The sequence below is a fragment of the Candida jiufengensis genome (genome assembly GCF_024610255.1).
Source record: "Candida jiufengensis strain CBS 10846 chromosome Unknown scaffold9, whole genome shotgun sequence".
NCBI classification, from domain to species: domain Eukaryota; kingdom Fungi; phylum Ascomycota; class Pichiomycetes; order Serinales; family Debaryomycetaceae; genus Lodderomyces; species Lodderomyces jiufengensis.
The window spans coordinates 486,591-505,973 of NW_026261554.1; the positions used below are offsets into that span (position 1 = coordinate 486,591).

Here is a 19,383-nt window from a genome sequence, read left to right on the forward strand (position 1 = left end):
ATTAGTATCTTAATTGATTGATTCTTCAAGAATTTATCAACTTAATAAAGTTGATGGATTTTTATGGTTTCATTAAGGTTTCAAGAAATATTTCAAAATAGTTTTCCAGAATATTTTAAAAATCAATAGAATATTGGATCGTTGAGATAGTTGAACAAAAGGTTTGTGGTGTTTAGGTCAACAATTTGATATCGGGGATCCTTGGACAGTTCCGTTATTTGCTTCTTTAAGTTAATTTTTTTTACTACTGACAATTGACACTTGTATCTAATTCATATAAAATATTTCAACTGATAATGGTTTGAACTATTTTGTTGGAGAGATATTTAGCAAATGTTGATTTAACATATCAAAACAATTTTCATTACACAGAGTTTTAATGAAAATGGTCATTATGATATTGTTCGTCTTTTATGATTGATAGTCCCCTTTAAAGTTTTTTTTACAGCAATCCCCAATGAGATTTTGGAATAAGTAAAAGTTTTTTGATTGAAGATTTTTTAATTTGGTAAAGTCTTTCAAATCAAGCCATGGATTACAATAGTTGGATCATCAGGTAAATTTGTCCAATAAATTTAGCGTTTTAATAAGGTCAGTCAAAGATTCCAACTCATTATCAATTGCTTGAAACCATTCTTGTTTCTCTTTAGATTGTAATATATTGTATTATGTATATTGTTAATTTCTCGATTCTGACATTTATCATCGATTCACTCTTTATTTGAAAGATCTACTTTTTCATTGATGCAATTACTTAATTTTTACTGTAATTACATACATATTAAAACAAAGGATTGATAAGTTAAAAACGTTCACAGACATAAAATAAGATTTACAATTCATTGTCAAATTTACGAAAAATTCGCTAAATTCTTTAAAACTTAATCAGTACTAGAGACATTGACGTCAACGTCCAACTTAAATTCTTAAAAGTTTTTCTAAATTCTTCTTCTATGCATGTTAAATTGATGGAAAAATGAATAAGCAGGATGCTGGTTGTTGAAACAAAAATGGATTTTGCTTAATTAATTTTTGAAACGAGAAAAAAATAAAATAATAATTGGTTGCAAAATTTTTAAACAATTTATTTTAACCCACATTTTATATAATTAGATCTAATTGATTTTTACGATTAGTTCACAAAATGATTATTGCCAAATATGACACACTATCATCAAATGGCTGTTTCAATATAGTCAAAAGGTAATGTTTCAATTGTAATTTATTATTTCTTAAACTTCACTATTCAAAGCAACATAATGGAAAATGAATAAAGGGCAACTCTAATTAAGATAAGGAAAACCCTACATTTTGAATCACCATAGAACCTTAACATTTCTACTGCAATTACCTCATCGTCCTTCAAACTTTTTGGTTACAACTGTAACCTCCTAATTATTTGAAACTTAAATTTCTTGGAACGCGCATAAATTTGCATGGCTGGGTACAATACGAAAAAAAAAAAAAATATAATAATTGCAACCACCTATATAATTTACCAAACAGATCAATGAACCAGCACAATTTAACAGTCTTAAAACTAAGTTAACGAGATTATTTAGCGATTATATCAACTTTAAAAGTATGGTTGGTTAAACTTTTTCATTGGCATGATCTTTTAATTTTTGATGTAAGATCTGCAAGATTAGAAAGGGTAAATAAAATCCAAATCTTTCAAAAAAAAAGCTTAATTCGGACTTTTTGAAATATGATACAAAATTGTTTCGCAAGAATAAGAATTCATGTTAAAATATTAATATTTTTTGTTTAATTATGAATTGAAATGTAATTATCAAATTTATATAAAGTAATGAGAATAATGTAATATTTCATGTACTTGAAAAGTATAATTTTATAACATTGTAACATTGATTTTTTATAAACATCTTAAATAAATTTCTCAATCAAAAGATCAAAATATATTTATACCCACTCACCCCATTATTAGGAGGTAGATTCATTCATTTCATTCAAATTCATATAATACCAACTTAAAAATGTTTCAGTTTATAAATTTTTTATTAATTTTTTTAATTCCTGTTTTTGCATTTGATCCAAATAGTAATTCAAATGTTGCAGTATATTGGGGTCAAAATTCAGGAGGTAATCAACAAAGATTATCTTATTATTGTGATTCTGATGCTGCTGATATTTATATATTATCATTTATGCATATGTTTCCAAATCCTATTCAATTAAATTTTGCTAATGCTTGTGAAGGTACTTTTACTCCAAATGGTATATTAAAATGTGACACTATAGCTGCTGACATTCAATATTGTCAATCCAAAGGTAAAATTGTTTTGTTGTCATTAGGTGGTGCAGCTGGTTCTTATGGTTTTACTTCTGATGCTGAAGGTAAAGAATTTGCTCATACTGTTTGGGATTTATTTGGTAATTCTCAAAATTTACCAACAGCTGATAGACCATTTGGTGATGCCATATTAGATGGGTTTGATTTTGATATTGAAAATAATGTCAATACTGGTTATAATGCAATGGCTGTTGAATTAAAACAAATCTTTGCACAAGATACATCTAAAAATTATTATCTTGGTGCAGCACCTCAATGCCCATACCCAGATGCTTCTGTTGGTCCTTTATTAGAAAATAGTCATATTGATTTTGTCTTTATTCAATTTTATAATAATTATTGTAATTTAGGTTCATCATGGTTTAATTGGAATACTTGGTTAGATTATGCAACTAATGTTAGTCCAAATAAAGATGTTAAATTATATGTTGGTGTACCAGGTGCTATTAGAGCTGCAGGTTCAGGTTATAATTCTCCAGATTTAGTTTCAGAATATTTAACTAGTGATATAACAAGTTCTCCATTCTTTGGTGGTATTTCAATGTGGGATGTTTCAGCTGCTTGGGATAATGTTGATCCTTCAGGAAATTTTGTTCAAAATATTAAAGCTATTGTAAATGATGATATTTTTACTGCTGCTACTGTTTCAACTTCATCAACTTCATCAACTTCAGATATTGATACCACAACCACCACCACTGTTACTATTACTTCAACAACCACCACTTCATCAACAACTCCAACCACTTCTAGTACAAGTAGTACTTCAACAACATCAACTACTGATCCAACCACTAGTTCAACCAGTACAAGCTCGACCAGTACAAGCTCAACAAGCACCTCCACAACTTCAACTTCCACTACCTCAACTTCAACTTCCACTACCTCAACTTCAACTACATCAACGTCAACTACTTCAACTTCAACCACTAGTAGTAGTACCAGTACAACTACATCCACCACTCCAACAACTTCAACCACGTTCACCAGTACTTCATCATCTATAATTCCAACAACCACCTCCGAAACATCATCAATAGCATCAATAGCACAATCAACTACCGAAGAGCAAAAAGAAACATCATCCATAGTTGAATCTCAAGCAACTCCCCAAAGTCCTTCTGATACCCTGGAAACCGTTTATAGATCATCATTAACAACATTATCAACTTCATTAATTTCAAATTCACCATTAACTACTCAACAACCAACAACAACAAGTCAAAATATTTTCACTTCTTACGTTTTTGCACCTACAACTTTTACTACCATTGCAACATTTTATGAAATTATAACTACACGAACTCATCTTAATACTATTTATGGTAGACCTCCAACAACTGCAACTTAAACATTTTAATTTTAGTATTATACCAATATATATTTTTTTATAAATATTATACGTTACTTTTCACGATAATTGGAATTGTTTTTCGATATGAAAACCATCTAGTAGATTTCTTGCCATTTTGTTTAAGTAAATTGATTTTAATTCACCACCTTTCCATAAATCATAATTATAATGATCAATGTTATTTTTTAGTGTAGATATCAGTAAATTTATAATACCAAATGAAGATTTATCTAATTGAGATATAGCTTGATTTGTTATAGGTTGAGGACTTACAATAAACATGAAAGTAGATTTTTTATTAAATTTATAATAATCTAAAACTCCAGATAATTCTCTAATTGTTGATGCACCCAATTTTTTTTTGAAATTTTTACATTGTATTAGTAATTGTATATCAATATTTGGTAATGAATTAACCAAAGATTTTGAATGCAATTTTTTAGTTGTTTCTGCAAAATTCAATGACTTGTTATAAAAAGGGTTTAAATCCCATTTTCCAATAATATCAACTCCATTATCATATGATCCACCACATTTTATTAGGTCTTTTGCATGAAACTTTGATTCTAAGTATTGTTTAACATACAATTCATATAATGTACCTTTGAAAACAGTCGACTCTGTATTAATATTATTCTCCAAACAATATTGTAAATATAATCTACCATCTTGTATTAATGTAATTGATCTTTTACTCATGAATTGGTTGTAAAAAGATATACAAAGTTTTTGGTAGCATAAATATTTCAAAATATCAATTACATCAATCATCAACCAAAAAATGATTTCACTACAATCAATCATATTTGTATTATCACTAATATCTTTAGTATCATCTAAAAGAATAAATTTATTTATTAAACCAATTAATGATGACACATCCGATCCAATTGGATTTATAGATAATGATTCAATACATTTAATGGAAATTGAACCTCAACAATCAATATGTATTGGTACAAAAGATATATATAATAATGAATGTTTCAGTTATCAAAAGAATATTCAATCATTTAATAATACTGTGTTTAATTTATATCTAGATGAAGATAATGATATTTTTAGAATCAGTTTATCATTTGATGATAAAATACAAAAACCAACTGTTAAAAAACATAAACATATTATATCACCACAACCAAATTTAAACCCTGATTCAATGAAAAAACAAAGAGAACAACAATCTGAACAACAAAATGGCGGAAATGCTCAAAAAATTGAAAAAATCATTACAAAAAAGAAAATAATTGAGAAAGATTCAAATGGTAATGAAATTATTAAGGAGGTAGATGAAGAAATAGAACAAGTTGTAGATGATAGATCATTTATTCAAAAGAATTGGATGTATATTGTACCAGTCTTAATTCTATTATTAGTTGGAGGTGGTGGTAATCAATAACTTAATTAAATAGATCTATTAAATATCAACATCGCTACCAATCAACGTATAATTTTAAACGAATCATAGAATAGAAAAATATTATTACTCTCTCTTTATTTTTTTTTTATAATACATTAATAGAGAGGATTGAAAAATATTTACAACCAAATTAATCAAATATCATTAAACTTAATAACAACCACTTACACCCTCCATCGCGTATTTATTCACATTCATTTAATTAACCAACCTATTCATATTTCATATATTTTCCTTTTTTTTTTTAATCACTTTTTTCCTCATTTTATTCCATTCACAACTAATATACAATGCATGCTATAAGATCAAATATACTTAGAGCATCAAGACGTTATATATCTTCCACCTCCAAAAGACTAGCAGAAGTTGAAGTTACAGTTGATGGAAGAAAAGTCAATATAGAAGCTGGATCATCAATTATACAAGCAGCAGAATTAGCAGGAGTTCAAATTCCAAGATATTGTTATCATGAAAAATTAGCAGTTGCAGGTAATTGTCGTATGTGTTTAGTTGATGTTGAAAGAATGCCAAAATTAATTGCATCTTGTGCAATGCCTGTACAAAATGGTATGGTTGTTCATACAGATTCAGAAAGAATTAAAAAAGCGAGAGAAGGAGTTACAGAAATGTTATTAGAAAATCATCCATTAGATTGTCCAATTTGTGATCAAGGTGGTGAATGTGATTTACAAGAACAATCTCAAAGATATGGTTCTGATCGTGGTAGATTTAAAGAATTAGTTGGTAAAAGAGCAGTTGAAAATAAAGCTATTGGACCATTAGTTAAAACCTCAATGAATAGATGTATTCATTGTACAAGATGTGTAAGATTTATGAATGATGTTGCAGGAGCACCAGAATTTGGTACTTCTGGAAGAGGTAATGATATGCAAATTGGTACTTATATTGAAAGAAATATTAATTCAGAAATGTCTGGTAATATAATTGATTTATGTCCTGTAGGAGCATTAACTTCAAAACCTTATGCTTTTAGAGCAAGACCATGGGAATTGAAAAGAACCGAAACTATTGATGTATTAGATGCTGTTGGATCTAATATTAGAGTTGATTGTAGAGGTATTGAAGTTATGAGAGTTTTACCAAGATTAAATGATGATGTTAATGAAGAATGGATTTCTGATAAAACAAGATTTGCTTGTGATGGTTTAAAAAATCAACGTTTGACTACTCCATTAATTAGAAATGGTGATAAATTTGAAACTTCTACATGGGATGAAGCTTTATCTACTATAGCTGCTGCATATAACAAAATTAAACCACAAAATGGAGAATTAAAAGCTGTTGCAGGTGCATTAGTTGATGCAGAATCAATGGTTGTATTAAAAGATTTAGTAAATAAATTAGGATCAGAAAATGTTACCACTGATGTTCCACAAGCAGTTGATGCTCATGGATTAGATATAAGGTCAAATTATATTTTCAATTCAACAATTGATGGTATAGAAGAAGCTGATGAAATATTATTAGTTGGTACAAATCCAAGATTTGAAGCAGCTACATTAAATACAAGAATAAGGAAGATATGGTTAAGATCAAATTTAGAAATTTCTTCAGTTGGTGAAAAATTCGACTCAACTTTTGATATAAATACAGTTGGTGACAACACAAAAGCTCTTGAAAAGGCTTTAAGTGGAGAAGTTGGTAAAAAATTATCAAAAGCTAACAAACCATTGATAATTGTTGGTTCAGGTGTTGCTGATTCAAAAGATGCTAAAGCTATATATAAATTAGTTGGTGAATTTGCCACAAAACATAAAAATTTTAATACTCCAGAATGGAATGGTGTTAATTTATTACATCGTGAAGCTTCAAGAGTTGCTGCATTAGATATTGGGTTTAATAACTTATCAGAAACACAAACAAAACCAAAATTCATTTATTTATTAGGTGCTGATGAAGTATCAAACACAGATATTCCAAAAGATGCATTTGTTGTATATCAAGGTCATCATGGTGATGTTGGTGCATCATTTGCTGATGTTATATTACCAGGTTCTGCTTATACTGAAAAATCAGGTACTTATGTAAATACAGAAGGTAGAACTCAAGTTACAAGAGCTGCAACAAATCCACCAGGGGTTGCTCGTGAAGATTGGAAAATTTTAAGAGCATTATCAGAATATTTAGGCGCTCCATTACCATATGATGATATAATATCAGTAAGAATGAGATTGGGAGAAATTGCACCACATTTAACAAGACATGATGTTATAGAACCAGTATCACAAGAAATTGCACAAATAGGTTTCCAAAATCTTATAGATTCAAATAAATCAGCTACTATAAGTGGTGATATTTTGACAAATCCAATTAAAAACTTTTATTTTACAGATAGTATTTCAAGATCATCACCTACAATGGCTAAATGTGTTGCATCATTTGGTTTACAAATACAGAAATTAAATCCATAGATTATGTATTAAAGAAAAGTTATTTAATTTAATTTAATTCAATCCTGACAATAATTCCAAAGTTGAAATTTGTTTTGGTAATTCTTCTTGTTGTTGTTCCTCTTCCAGTTGTTCTTCCAGTTGTTCTTCTTCTTCATCTTCTTCATCTTCGCTATCTTCATCTTCTTCACTTTCAGACTCAACAAATGTTCGTATTCTTCCAAAATGTTCATAATTAACATCTTGTTCAGCATATTTATCTTTATATCCATTGTTATTATAAACCTCATCTAATCCAGGTATTATTAATTCCTTATACGAAGGAGGTTTACCAATATCTTCCATAATAGTAATCCAAGCAGGTTTTACATTTACATCGTCTGACATCCCCAAAGCATGTCTTAATTCCGATGAAATTACTCCAGGTTTGAAATTTTTGATCTCTAGCGTCATTTCATCAATCAATTCTTTACCTTCCTCATATAATTCACCAAATTTTGAAACTCGAGGTTTTGTTTGATTTTGGAAAAATGCTCTATATAGTTTATTATAATCGATATCTAATTTACCTAATTTAACTTGAAATTTTTCTCTTTGTTGTTGTTTCATTGTTTTATCATCCGGGTTAATAACTTGTCTCATTTCTTCAATACCTGTATCTCTGATAAATTTAGGTAATTTGAAAGGTGGTCTTTCAATTCCCCTTTTTGATGATAAGTAATCTCTTTTTGAGGACCAATGAGCTGGAACTGGGATTGTATTTGGTTGAGATTTTAAATAAACCAATAAAAATGGATCTTGTGCATCAACATCATAAGGTTCTACTAATTCTGGTTTATGAGTTGATAGTTTCAATGATGATAATGGAACTTTATTTCGTAGGCGTAATTGTCTTTTGGAAAGCTTATTTGATTCTTGATTTTGCTCTTCTGATGATTCTGATGCCAGTTCTTGATCTGATTCTGGTTGTATTATTACCTCTAATGAATCTGTTGGTGAGCCTGAAATAAAATCCTCGTCCCTCTCATTTGATGGTACTAATGATTGTTCCTCTGGTGGTGGTGATGGTTTGTTAAATTTATTAAATACTGACTCAAACTCTCGTAGTAGATCTTTATTTTCATCTATATTTAGTATATTGGTGGTTGATTCAGTTGTTTCTTGTAATTGCTCTTGAACTCCATTTTGATTTGTTTCTACCTGCTCATCAGTCTTTTCGTTATCTTCTAGTTTCTTTTTCTTATTCTTCTCACGTCGGAGTTGATTTTTGGTACGTTTCTGAGCCATATTGAATTGGTTGGAATTATTATGGACTAGTTGATTTTTTTTTGCAACACTTTTTTTAAGAGTATTTGAAGCAGCAGAGTTGACTACAAAACACAAGAGGTATAATTATTCGTAAATTCATAAGTACGTAGAACAGTAGTACTAGCTAATAAGTAGATTTATCAATTAGATTTTTGTTGTAAATTTGTAACTTTTTGCATAATTGAATCAATTTTATCATTCATTTCTTTCTGATTCTTTTCTAGCGACTCCAAAGATTTATTTAGCTGTTGTTCTATATCATGAGTTATATCGAAAATCGTTGGCTTTTTCTCAGTTGTTGATGTGTTGGCTATATCTTGTTCAGGATTTGATTCTGAATTATTTAAATGTGGCGTTGAAAGACCTGGAACAACTGATTCAGTTTGAGCTGGTGGTGTTGTAGACATTTGAGTGACTTGATCTCTACCTGAATTATAAGAATTGATATTAGCCGATCAATCAATTGCAGGTTGTTCTTATATTTGTTGTAAAAATTTGGTTGTAAATTATCAAACCAATTATCAAATGTTTTGTAAAACAATAAATTTGTAATTCTTCATAAAAATTTATAGATTCAAACACCTAAAATTCAACCACATAATTCAATGAAATGGCTACTACTAATATTACTATTTATCTCCAGTCATGTAATAGCTTTCACTAGTCAAAAAGCAAGAAACAGAATCATATTTGAAGATGTCTCAATTCCAATTGACGTGGCTAATAAATTAGTCCAATTAAACAACCATATAACTGAAAAAGGTCAATTTGAAATAATGCAAAATAATCAACAATCATTTTTATGTCATATACCCACAGAAAGGACTATCAACATCACAAGACCAATTTCAACCATCCCAATTCCAGAATTAAAACAAAAAGCTATGCTGGCCATACAAGAAACTTTTGATGACGGGAATTGTTCATTTGCATTATTAAATTATTGGACATTAGGTTATTGTTTTGGAGATAAAGTAATGCAATTTCATGAAGATGCAAAAGATTTCTTGAGTGGGAACCATAAAGCTCAATTACCAAATCATGTATATATTTTAGGTAAATTCCCTAATGTTGTTTCATACAAAAAAACAAGAATCAAAAATCAAATGAGAGGACAGAAAGTTGTTTTGAACCCTAATGACTTTATTATATTTGAAGGTGAATATAGTTATTTTGGGGATAATGATGTTGATACTTCAACAAATACTCAAAAGTTCTTGAAGCATACTTTGTTAGATGGTGAAATGTGTGATTTAACTTTACAACCAAGATCAATTGATATAGTTTATAAATGTGATGAAACTTATAAAAATGCAGGTATTTTGGAAATGCAAGAAATTAAAACATGTCAATATCAAATGATTGTCAATGTTCCCAAATTATGTCAAATCGAAGAATTCAGAAAAAATGTTATACATGATAGTGTTGTTGATGTTAATTGTAAAAACATTGATGATACTAATACTTTTGTGGATAACAATGTTACTTATGAAAAATTTTTTAAATTCAATAAACAAATCACTGGTATTGAGAAGAAAGTAGATCTAAATAACTATTATTTAAATGTGTTAGGTGATGGTTTCAATATTGGAAGTCCAAAAATAAAGTATACATCAGATCATCCCTATGGCAATAGATTAATTATTGTAAATTCAAAATACGAAAAAAAAGAAGATATTTTAAACAAATTTGGTGAACTATTTGTTTCAGCATTGGAAAGAAAGCTCCCATCCCCAATCATGGTTAGTGAAAATATTGCAACTACTTTAAACTGGAAAGATAGTTTTATAATGTGGAATGAAATTTATGATATATTTGGCAATTATTTGGGTGTTTACAGAATAGAAAGAGATGGATCACTTGAGAAAAGACAAATAAGTATACAAAAAGTTGATTTAACAACGGGTAAAGATCAAGATAATATAGATGTGAATATTGATTATTTACAAAACCCCAATGCCAAATGGAATTATGAGAAATTTAATCGACCAGAAACAAAAAATTGAAAAAGTATTTAGTATTTCAATATAAATCTATTGCATTCGACTATTAATAAATCTATTAAAATTTTCATCAATGTATTCGACTTGTTCATCATTTAAAAAATTCTTGTTCACAAATACTTTGTTCAATACATTGAATGAGTTCTTCAAGCATTTGAAATAGGAAACCCAATACTCATATTTAATTTCATTTCTTTCAGAAGTTGATAAATCTGGAAATTCAGTTTCATTCATATTTTCAATCTTGGTTTTAAACTCCTCAAAATGTAATTGATCGGGTATATTGAACAGCGGATCATGATCTTTATTATATTCTTCACTCACAACAACCATTAAATCATAAAATTGTGATATTTTGGTTTCCAAAAGTTCTAGTTCTCTAATTTTATGTTTATGTAATTCATCATATATTCTGAACTGAAATGATGGTAGTATAGTGAGTACATATATCATTGAATCTTTCCAAATATTCTCAAAATTTGAATTTATTACTATCCACCAATTTGGCTCTGAGCTTAAAATGTACTCAAAATCATAAGTCCTTCTAGTTAGAATTGAAGCTATTTCATTTTGTAAAACTAGATTTAGTGATCCTGCATTTGATGTTAATCCGTATATTCGACGAAATGTGTTCACTATACTTCTTGTAGTTGGCTGATATCGATTTAAAGCAACTTCTGGATTTAGTAAATTTTGAATTCTATTATTACCAGTACAAAACATCACATACATATTGAACAAAACAATGAATAGTATTAAATATTTTATCCAATTATCTTTTAAATGCTTGTTAGGTTTGATTCCGAGAAAGTATAATGCAACAGCTATTTTAAAAACAAAAAAAAATAGACTTCTTCCAGTAATGACAAGTCTATCTAGTATATCATCATTAAGTGGTTCTTCTTCTTGTTGTTGTTGTTGTTGTTGTTGTTGTGAGTTTGTAGTTTCTGATGGGGTATCTTCAAACATTAATATTTGGACTTTTTGCAGATTAAACAATGAACTTAATTTTGCTATACCAGAAGGATTTAATAACATGTAGGGTTGATGTTTTGGATTATCAATTATTAAACATTGGGAAGTGTTCAAAGTAATTTTTTTACCTTCATCATATATTTCGTAAGTTATATCTGATAATTCTGATTGTTTGATTAGCTTGGTTTCCCTAGTTAATGGGTTGATTATTTTCTCATATGATTCTCCAGTTAATTGCCATTCTTCTTTATGATTATCTATAATTTTCAAATTTTCTATTGGATTTTCATTATTTATTTCTTCGCCTAATTCACTATCGTAGTTTGTTTTTGGTGAAAATTCAAATCTATTATCAGCTATTAAATCTCTCAAAAAGTCACGACTCAATATACCATTTGAACCATTTACATCATTAGATACTTCTAATTTCAAGTTGAATACACTCGTTGTTGGTGTAATACTAGCATCATCAACTCCTAAAACAGATATAACAGTATGCGAATTTGTCAAAAAATCATTCGGTATCTCTTCTCCATCATATATAAATTTAATTTGATCAAAAAATGTTCTTGTTACTTGTCCTTGATCTAACCGTATGATTATTAATTGTTTAAATTGTTTTAAAGTTGTTCTAGTGTTAACTTCAAATAATGACATTTCATCTTGTAGATTTGGTTTGTCTGACTCTATTTTGATATAAAACCTCTTGGTCGGTACAGGTATTTCATTCATGATATGCTTGGTTAATTCATTCGTCGTTCATTCGTAAAGTTGTTTAGTTAAAACTCATATTTTTGAAAATCAATATACAAACCTTTTTTGGTAAATTTATTAGCGAGCGCGGCTTTACTTAAAATAGTAATATTATATGGTCCTTCAGTCAGATTTTATATTTTATATTATACAATTATTTACAGATTCTTTTTTATACATTCTTTTTGGGTTAAGAATGATGATCTATATACAATCCCTTCGTTTATTTCTTTATAGCTTCATATCTTTTACCTCTTATACCGAATACTTTACTATTTAAATTAAAAGTTTCAGTTGGATTTGTATCAATTATATCTAATTTTGTACATGCAAATTTATTATCTGTTTTATTCATTAAAATATCCATTTCATCATTTAGACTGTGATTATTTAACCAATTTATTTCTTTATCTATATCTTCGTCATGGAACCCAGTTATGAAAATTGGACATTTAGATTCCAAAAATCCTTTCAACGATTTATCCCAATGTATTTGATCAGCTGTTTTAAAACCTGGATGGAATAAGAAAAAACAATCTAAATATGGATCAAATGGGAATAAATCTCCCATATCATATAATTCATTAAAAAATTGTGTATGATGATGTATTGTTATTTGATCATCAAATCTTTCAATTAATGGACGACCATTTGGTACATTAGTTGGAGCAAATGATCTACTTTCTTTATCAAAATACGATTCTGGTCCAATTAGATGTATTTCAAATCTTGTTCTTGGGAAAAGATAACCAAATTGTTTCCACACATATCCTGGCAACATTGATTCCATTCTTGCACCAACTATAAATATTCTCATTGGTCTATCTTTGAAATGAGTTACTCCCTCTACCATTTTTTGATAAGGTGGATATAATGAATATCTTAATGCACCCAACGATTTTGCTCCTTCAATTGTTAATGGTCCTTTTGGTTCTATTTGATAAGGTGAAAATTTATGTAATATTGACGCTATTGTCATTGGATATGTCAATACTTTTGTAGCAGCGGCTAAATTAAATTCATCATTCATTGGTGGGAAATCTCTTGTATAAAAAAATGAATCCCAATCACTTATATTTATCATAAAATCTCTTTCTTGTTCTCCTGGAAATGCAAATTCTTCAAATTTTCTACCACTTCTTAAATCATGTTCATATAAATTTACTTTTTTCAAATTTTCATATTTTTTTAAATTATGATATTCCGTGTCATTTTCCCATGCTTCTTTTGATGAATGAGTTGGTATACCTGAATATGGACATACAAACTCCACTGGTCCCTTAGTTACAGGACAAGTGGCTTTTGCTCTTATTACTGCTGCGTGTGTACGTATATCTTCATAAGGTGATTCATCCCAATTATATAATTTTCTTTCTTTATTGGTACTATTTGGATCATTCATATTTAACATTTTCCAAAATAATGAAAAATTTCTTTTAGTTGGGATATTATATCGTATTGATTTGGTGGAAACATTTCGTATACATCGTGTAGTTGACATAATATAGAAAATAGGGAGATGTTTGGGGTGGTATAAGGTATAAATGTAGTTGCTTTGATTTGAATCACCTAGTTTGAAATTTTTTTTAATAAATTTAGTGTTAGTTACAAAACTGTTAATAAAAGTTAAAACAGTGAAAAATTATAGTGTTAGATTTGGTAGCAATAAAATTATGGAATATGAATTAAATTACAACTTTTGATTCAAATTGAAATGAAGGAATGGTCAAATTAACTGATGAAAGTAGAGCTTTTCATTATGGAGTTTATTCAATAGTATATAAAATACCACCAGGAAAAGTTACAACTTATGGTATGTCCTAGATTTTTCAATCCTAGCAAATCAATTCAATGACTAACTAGAAAAAGGTCATATTGCATATTTGTTAGATAAACCTCAAAATTCCAGACAGGTAGGTTCATCATTAAAGCATTGTGCAATAATTATTCAAGATTTGAATCAAGGTTACGATCCAGTTGAAGAAGAATACCTACGAATTGAGAATTTACCATGGTGGAGAGTTTTATCAAGTTCTGGTAAAATTTCAATTAGAGAAAACTCAAATAGTCAATACGAACAAGCTGATAGATTAAGAAACGAAAATGTTGCTGTTTCTGATAATCATATTGTTGATCTAGATGAATTTGGTTGGTTTCCTGATGATGTGGATATATCGTAAAATTTAATTTAAAAAAAAAGCGTTTATTTCTGAATAACTATAAACTTGATTTGGCTTTTGTATTTTTACTGTTATTTACATCTTTATTCTTTTGAGATTTTGGTGATGAACTTTTTCTAAATCCTCCGTTACCATTTTTCTTTTTGATATCTTTTACATTTAATTTTCCCATTTCTTTTTGCACTCTCTTACTTTCCTCTTGCCACCATTTTTCAAATTCTTGTTCTTTTTGAATTTCAGATAATGATTTTCTTTGTAGGTTATCTTCTTTTAATTGTTCTTTCTGTAATGTTTCATTCAACATAATTTCTGCTAAAGATGGGGTGGATACAATAGAAGAAAGCGATGAGCTTGATGAATTCATTTGGGTTGTTGAGAATTTTGTTTCAACTGTGGAAGATGAAGGTGGTGATGGTTTTCTTTGAATTTTAGTGGTATTTGTTGTGTTTGATGATTTATTTTTTTTCAAACTTAATGCTGGAAATTTGTTGGAGGTATTTGGTGGACTTTGAGATTGGATTGATGACCAAGGTGCAATATCCGAAATTTCATTTTTAGGTTCTGGTGGTGGTGCTTGTTTATTTGCTTCACTTAATGCAGCAGCAGATGCAAGTTTTTTCCTTTCCTTTTGTGATAATTTTACATGTGGACCTATTTTAGGTTTAAATTGTTTAACATCTGCATATTTAGTTTCAATTAAATTTGGTGGTTCTGGTGTTGGTGAATTTGATCTATCTGAGAATTGATTGAATGGGTTTGATGATGATGCCCAAGTTGAATGTGGACTTAGTCCAGTAAGCAGTGTTGATCTTATAGTTACTGGATTTATTGGAATATTTATAGCTTTTGATTTTGATTCTGTGTTGGATTTTATAGTTTCAGGTGGTGGATCGGCTTTAGGTATATCAATAAATTTCGGCTTTCTTTTCTTTTCAACAACAATAAAATGAGAGTCTATTGGATCTTCGACTGCAACTGAAGATTCTCTTAATCTCTGATTGCTAGGGGAATTACCATTTGAATTTGCCCAATTTGCTCTAAAGTCAATAATATCTGAATTAAGTGTAGAGCTTTTTCTTGATTTTTTCTTTTTAGGTGGTGGTTCTTTAACTTTTTTAACTTCTAATCTGCTATCTACTAACGGTTCAAATGATGCAAATCCTTTTCTATCACTCATAAAATATTCGTTGAATTTATCAATGTCATCAATAAATTCTTCAACTTTGACGTTATGATCGATCCATTGACCAGTTGGACTATCGACAAATTTACATTTATCTAGTATCAAAATTTGAGCTTCTAATTTTGATAAAACATCTTCAGGAATTGATATAAATGACGGATCGTAGATTAATACTTCTAAATTGTTATAGATATACCAACAGCAATTCATGAATAATTTTGAAGCAGTCAAATAATCAGCATGTGTTAATAATACCAAGACATTATCCAAATTAATCATACCACTAATGGAAACTTCCAAAACTGATTTTAGATCAAATAATAATAACTCATCAACAATCTCGATCATCTCCAAAATCTCATTTATAAAAGAATCTCTTTCTTCATATTTGAAATCTAGAGAATTTAAAATATTTTTATTGTCCACTCCATAAATGTGATTTAAAATTAACATCATTTGACTGTTACTAACTCCACTAAAATCTAAAGTTGTTTCTCCCATATCCCACCTTTCAGATAATATCGTTTCAAAAAAAGCTGACCTTACTTTTAAAATGTATGAATGTGCAACCATTTGTCCATCTTTAAGGCTGAAAACAACATCACCTTTTGAATTCATTAATAAGTCTGAGAAAGAAGTAATTAGATTAACTTGAGATAACTTCAAATTGAAAGTCTCCACAATCTCTTCATATTCAGATTGCACTACTTTCAATTCTTTTGGAACATTATATCTTGATTCAAAGGTCAGGTAAAAGTCAATTTTTTTGTTTGTGTATATACTTTGAACAAATAATAATAGTGAAAGTACTTTAGTTTTGGATTTGACAATTAATTTTGAGGATTTTGAATCCCATTCGGCTTTGAACTTTTTGCCAACAATCACATTGTTATCTGAGTGTAACAACAACTTGAATTTAGATGATGAATGGGCTAAAATATCAATGTGGAAACCAAGTGTTGAGTCAGGGTAATTCTCAAAAGTAATTATACCATCATAATTCTTCACTAAATCGTTTGACTTATTATATGAACAAAAAGTATGTAATAAATAAGTCTCATCTGATTTTAAAACCTCTTCAATTGTCTTACTTTCTTCTTTTGACAAAAATTCATACCTGTCTGAAATTTTACAAGCAAGTGAATTTGAATGACGGTAAAGTGTATTTAATCTGTCTTCAACACCAGAGTTGATCTTACTGGAATTTAAACCCCAGTCTTCTTCGTCATCATCATCAGCTTTTGAGTCATCATAAAACGAGCTTAAGTATGAATGTTTAGATCCATTTGATCTATTCATTAACTGCTCTTGTTTCCTATGCAATCCACAATCACTTAATGGTGATAGTTGTTCTATATCAACTAGAAAATCATTTTTATTTAATTCGATAGGTAACAAATCAATGTCATCTCTTATAAACCCGAATGATAAAAATTTAGGATCACAAACAACTCTGACAATTTTATTTATATGTTCCAATTTCTTGAACTTGTTTTTATTGTTCACTGGTATAGGTAATGTTGCTGCACTCATTGAATTTTTACGTTGATTAGATTGCGGAATTTTAAGAAACACTGATCCATTTTTAGTACATAAAACAACTGATCCATCTGTACCACAATCAAAATCCATTGCAACCATATCATCATTGTGAGCCTTCCAGATTGTATTATATTTAGTGTTTTTCACGTCATTAATATTAATACTGAAACTCATAACAGACCCATTTGATAGTAACACCATAGAAGTATCTGCACCTCTTGTTATAATTTTTTTAATAATTGCAGCTTCTGTCAATCTTGTTGGTTTGAATAAATCAAAATGCTTATCACCTAGTCCCTTTATTGGTATCTTGGGTAATTTGAAATGTTGAAAATTATAATAAACATGAATATCATTTATAACGGTTATAACACAAGTGCATAATTCTGATGTACTAACAAATTTAATTTCGTCTCTTAAACTTATCAACTTAGGTGATGCTTGAATTTCTCCAATAACCATTTGATCATGTAATTTGACTTCTATGTCACCATTTATACATTGAATACCCATTTGACCTGCGTTTAAACCCCAAAAGAATAGATTATATTTAGACCAAGTCACTGAATGAATTTTTGAAACAGCTATGCCCAACAATTTTTCATCACGATGTTTTCTTAATTCTCCCATTACTAATGTGGGTGTTGATATGAAGTCATCTAAATAATTGTTCAGTTTATTTGATGAAGGACTATTGATGCCCAATTGATTGAAACTATTTAAACCCCATGCATAAACTTCATTGTCAGAAGTCAAAACAACAGAATGATTGTTGGAGATAGCAACGTCCTTGATGTGCTTTGGTTCTTCCTCCACATCATCAAAAAATTCAACTCTTTTGAACTTGAATGAGCTACCTAAGTCATCTCCATGTCCTAATCTACCTCTAGACCCAACACCACAAGAAAATACATGTCCATCGTGAGTTATTACAACAGAATGATACTTTGAGATGGTCATGGATTTAAACCTAGGTTTTTGTAGCCTTTCATTAATGTCATTCAAATTATTTTGGTCTATAATAAAACTCTCACTTGAAACACTTATAGGTACTGATCTATCTTTTGAATCTCCTAAACCTAGTTGATTATTACTGTTACAACCAATAACATAAATATCAGATCCACCTCTACTTTCGTCCCAATTAATTTGTGGTGACTTTATTGAAACAATTTTTTTAGTATCTTCCTCTACATTTTTTTCAATAAATCTGTACATCAAATTATATTCATCACTAATGTTGATAAATTCTGGAATCCATCTAAAGTTTTTAAAATCATTATTTAATAATTGCATAGGAGTCAATCCACATCTGTCTTTACATTTTAGCAATTCCACGAGTAGTCCATTCGAGGAAAATAAATTATTAGTCACATTAACACTAGTCAAATAATCAATCAATAAATTAAAACATATGATTCTTTTATAATAAATAATATAATGTAAACAATTCCAACCATTTTCGTAATCACAACTTGTTAAAATATTTTTTATATTTGTGTTTTTTAGTAAAATTTTTAGGTACTCATAATCATTTAATAATATACTTATATGTAAAATAGTTCTACCAAAAATATCCCTTTTGGATATTTCTTCTTTTGTTAATTTTTTGAATTTTAAAACATCATTTTTATTATTTTGCATACGAAAGGAAGATAAAAAATAGATAGTAAAATTATATCAATGTGTTGTGCTTGTTATATAGTTATGGATTTATAATATTTTTGAGATGAATTCTAGAACATTTGGCTGGGGTTGTGATTATTAAGTGGTACTAACGAAGTGAATTAAATTGAGATGTAAATGAAACCTTTTGGTGGTAAAAAAATTTACTTTAGATTATTAGAGAACAAAATATTCTATTTTGGTTTATTTATTTTTCTTAAATTTGACATGTATTTTGTATGACAGAACTTTGGCGTTTGTGACACGACAAAACA

General features: G+C 28.8%; 11 protein-coding genes across 11 annotated transcripts; 5 read left to right on the plus strand and 6 right to left on the minus strand. All coding sequences in view use genetic code 12, as the record gives it.

The window, feature by feature from the left end:
* Positions 1-1,997: 1,997 nt before the first annotated feature.
* CHT3 (Cht3p) lies at positions 1,998-3,665 on the plus strand (the record flags this gene model as incomplete). Its single annotated transcript, XM_051762419.1, has 1 exon — positions 1,998-3,665. The coding sequence occupies one exon, from the start codon at positions 1,998-2,000 to the stop codon at positions 3,663-3,665; it is 1,668 nt and encodes a 555-aa protein (XP_051622814.1).
* A 60-nt stretch (positions 3,666-3,725) lies between these two features.
* KGF54_000200 (uncharacterized protein) lies at positions 3,726-4,367 on the minus strand (the record flags this gene model as incomplete). The annotated part of the gene is made up of 1 exon (XM_051762432.1): positions 3,726-4,367. The coding sequence occupies one exon, from the start codon at positions 4,365-4,367 to the stop codon at positions 3,726-3,728; it is 642 nt and encodes a 213-aa protein (XP_051622815.1).
* An 82-nt stretch (positions 4,368-4,449) lies between these two features.
* On the plus strand, positions 4,450-5,067 carry KGF54_000201 (uncharacterized protein; the record flags this gene model as incomplete). Its single annotated transcript, XM_051762443.1, has 1 exon — positions 4,450-5,067. The coding sequence occupies one exon, from the start codon at positions 4,450-4,452 to the stop codon at positions 5,065-5,067; it is 618 nt and encodes a 205-aa protein (XP_051622816.1).
* Positions 5,068-5,378: 311 nt separating this feature from the next.
* Positions 5,379-7,520, plus strand: KGF54_000202 (uncharacterized protein; the record flags this gene model as incomplete). The annotated part of the gene is made up of 1 exon (XM_051762454.1): positions 5,379-7,520. One exon carries the CDS (start codon positions 5,379-5,381, stop codon positions 7,518-7,520), a length of 2,142 nt encoding a protein of 713 aa, XP_051622817.1.
* A 33-nt stretch (positions 7,521-7,553) lies between these two features.
* Positions 7,554-8,786, minus strand: KGF54_000203 (U2 snRNP complex subunit; the record flags this gene model as incomplete). Its single annotated transcript, XM_051762465.1, has 1 exon — positions 7,554-8,786. The coding sequence occupies one exon, from the start codon at positions 8,784-8,786 to the stop codon at positions 7,554-7,556; it is 1,233 nt and encodes a 410-aa protein (XP_051622818.1).
* Positions 8,787-8,947: 161 nt separating this feature from the next.
* KGF54_000204 (uncharacterized protein) lies at positions 8,948-9,214 on the minus strand (the record flags this gene model as incomplete). Its single annotated transcript, XM_051762476.1, has 1 exon — positions 8,948-9,214. The coding sequence occupies one exon, from the start codon at positions 9,212-9,214 to the stop codon at positions 8,948-8,950; it is 267 nt and encodes an 88-aa protein (XP_051622819.1).
* A 198-nt stretch (positions 9,215-9,412) lies between these two features.
* Positions 9,413-10,813, plus strand: KGF54_000205 (uncharacterized protein; the record flags this gene model as incomplete). Its single annotated transcript, XM_051762487.1, has 1 exon — positions 9,413-10,813. One exon carries the CDS (start codon positions 9,413-9,415, stop codon positions 10,811-10,813), a length of 1,401 nt encoding a protein of 466 aa, XP_051622820.1.
* Positions 10,814-10,840: 27 nt separating this feature from the next.
* On the minus strand, positions 10,841-12,517 carry FGR34 (Fgr34p; the record flags this gene model as incomplete). Its single annotated transcript, XM_051762498.1, has 1 exon — positions 10,841-12,517. The coding sequence occupies one exon, from the start codon at positions 12,515-12,517 to the stop codon at positions 10,841-10,843; it is 1,677 nt and encodes a 558-aa protein (XP_051622821.1).
* Positions 12,518-12,761: 244 nt separating this feature from the next.
* MSS51 (Mss51p) lies at positions 12,762-14,039 on the minus strand (the record flags this gene model as incomplete). The annotated part of the gene is made up of 1 exon (XM_051762509.1): positions 12,762-14,039. One exon carries the CDS (start codon positions 14,037-14,039, stop codon positions 12,762-12,764), a length of 1,278 nt encoding a protein of 425 aa, XP_051622822.1.
* A 221-nt stretch (positions 14,040-14,260) lies between these two features.
* Positions 14,261-14,718, plus strand: KGF54_000208 (uncharacterized protein; the record flags this gene model as incomplete). Its single annotated transcript, XM_051762520.1, has 2 exons — positions 14,261-14,351; positions 14,429-14,718. The coding sequence occupies 2 exons, from the start codon at positions 14,261-14,263 to the stop codon at positions 14,716-14,718; spliced, it is 381 nt and encodes a 126-aa protein (XP_051622823.1).
* A 37-nt stretch (positions 14,719-14,755) lies between these two features.
* Positions 14,756-19,087, minus strand: KGF54_000209 (uncharacterized protein; the record flags this gene model as incomplete). Its single annotated transcript, XM_051762531.1, has 1 exon — positions 14,756-19,087. One exon carries the CDS (start codon positions 19,085-19,087, stop codon positions 14,756-14,758), a length of 4,332 nt encoding a protein of 1,443 aa, XP_051622824.1.
* Positions 19,088-19,383: the final 296 nt, after the last annotated feature.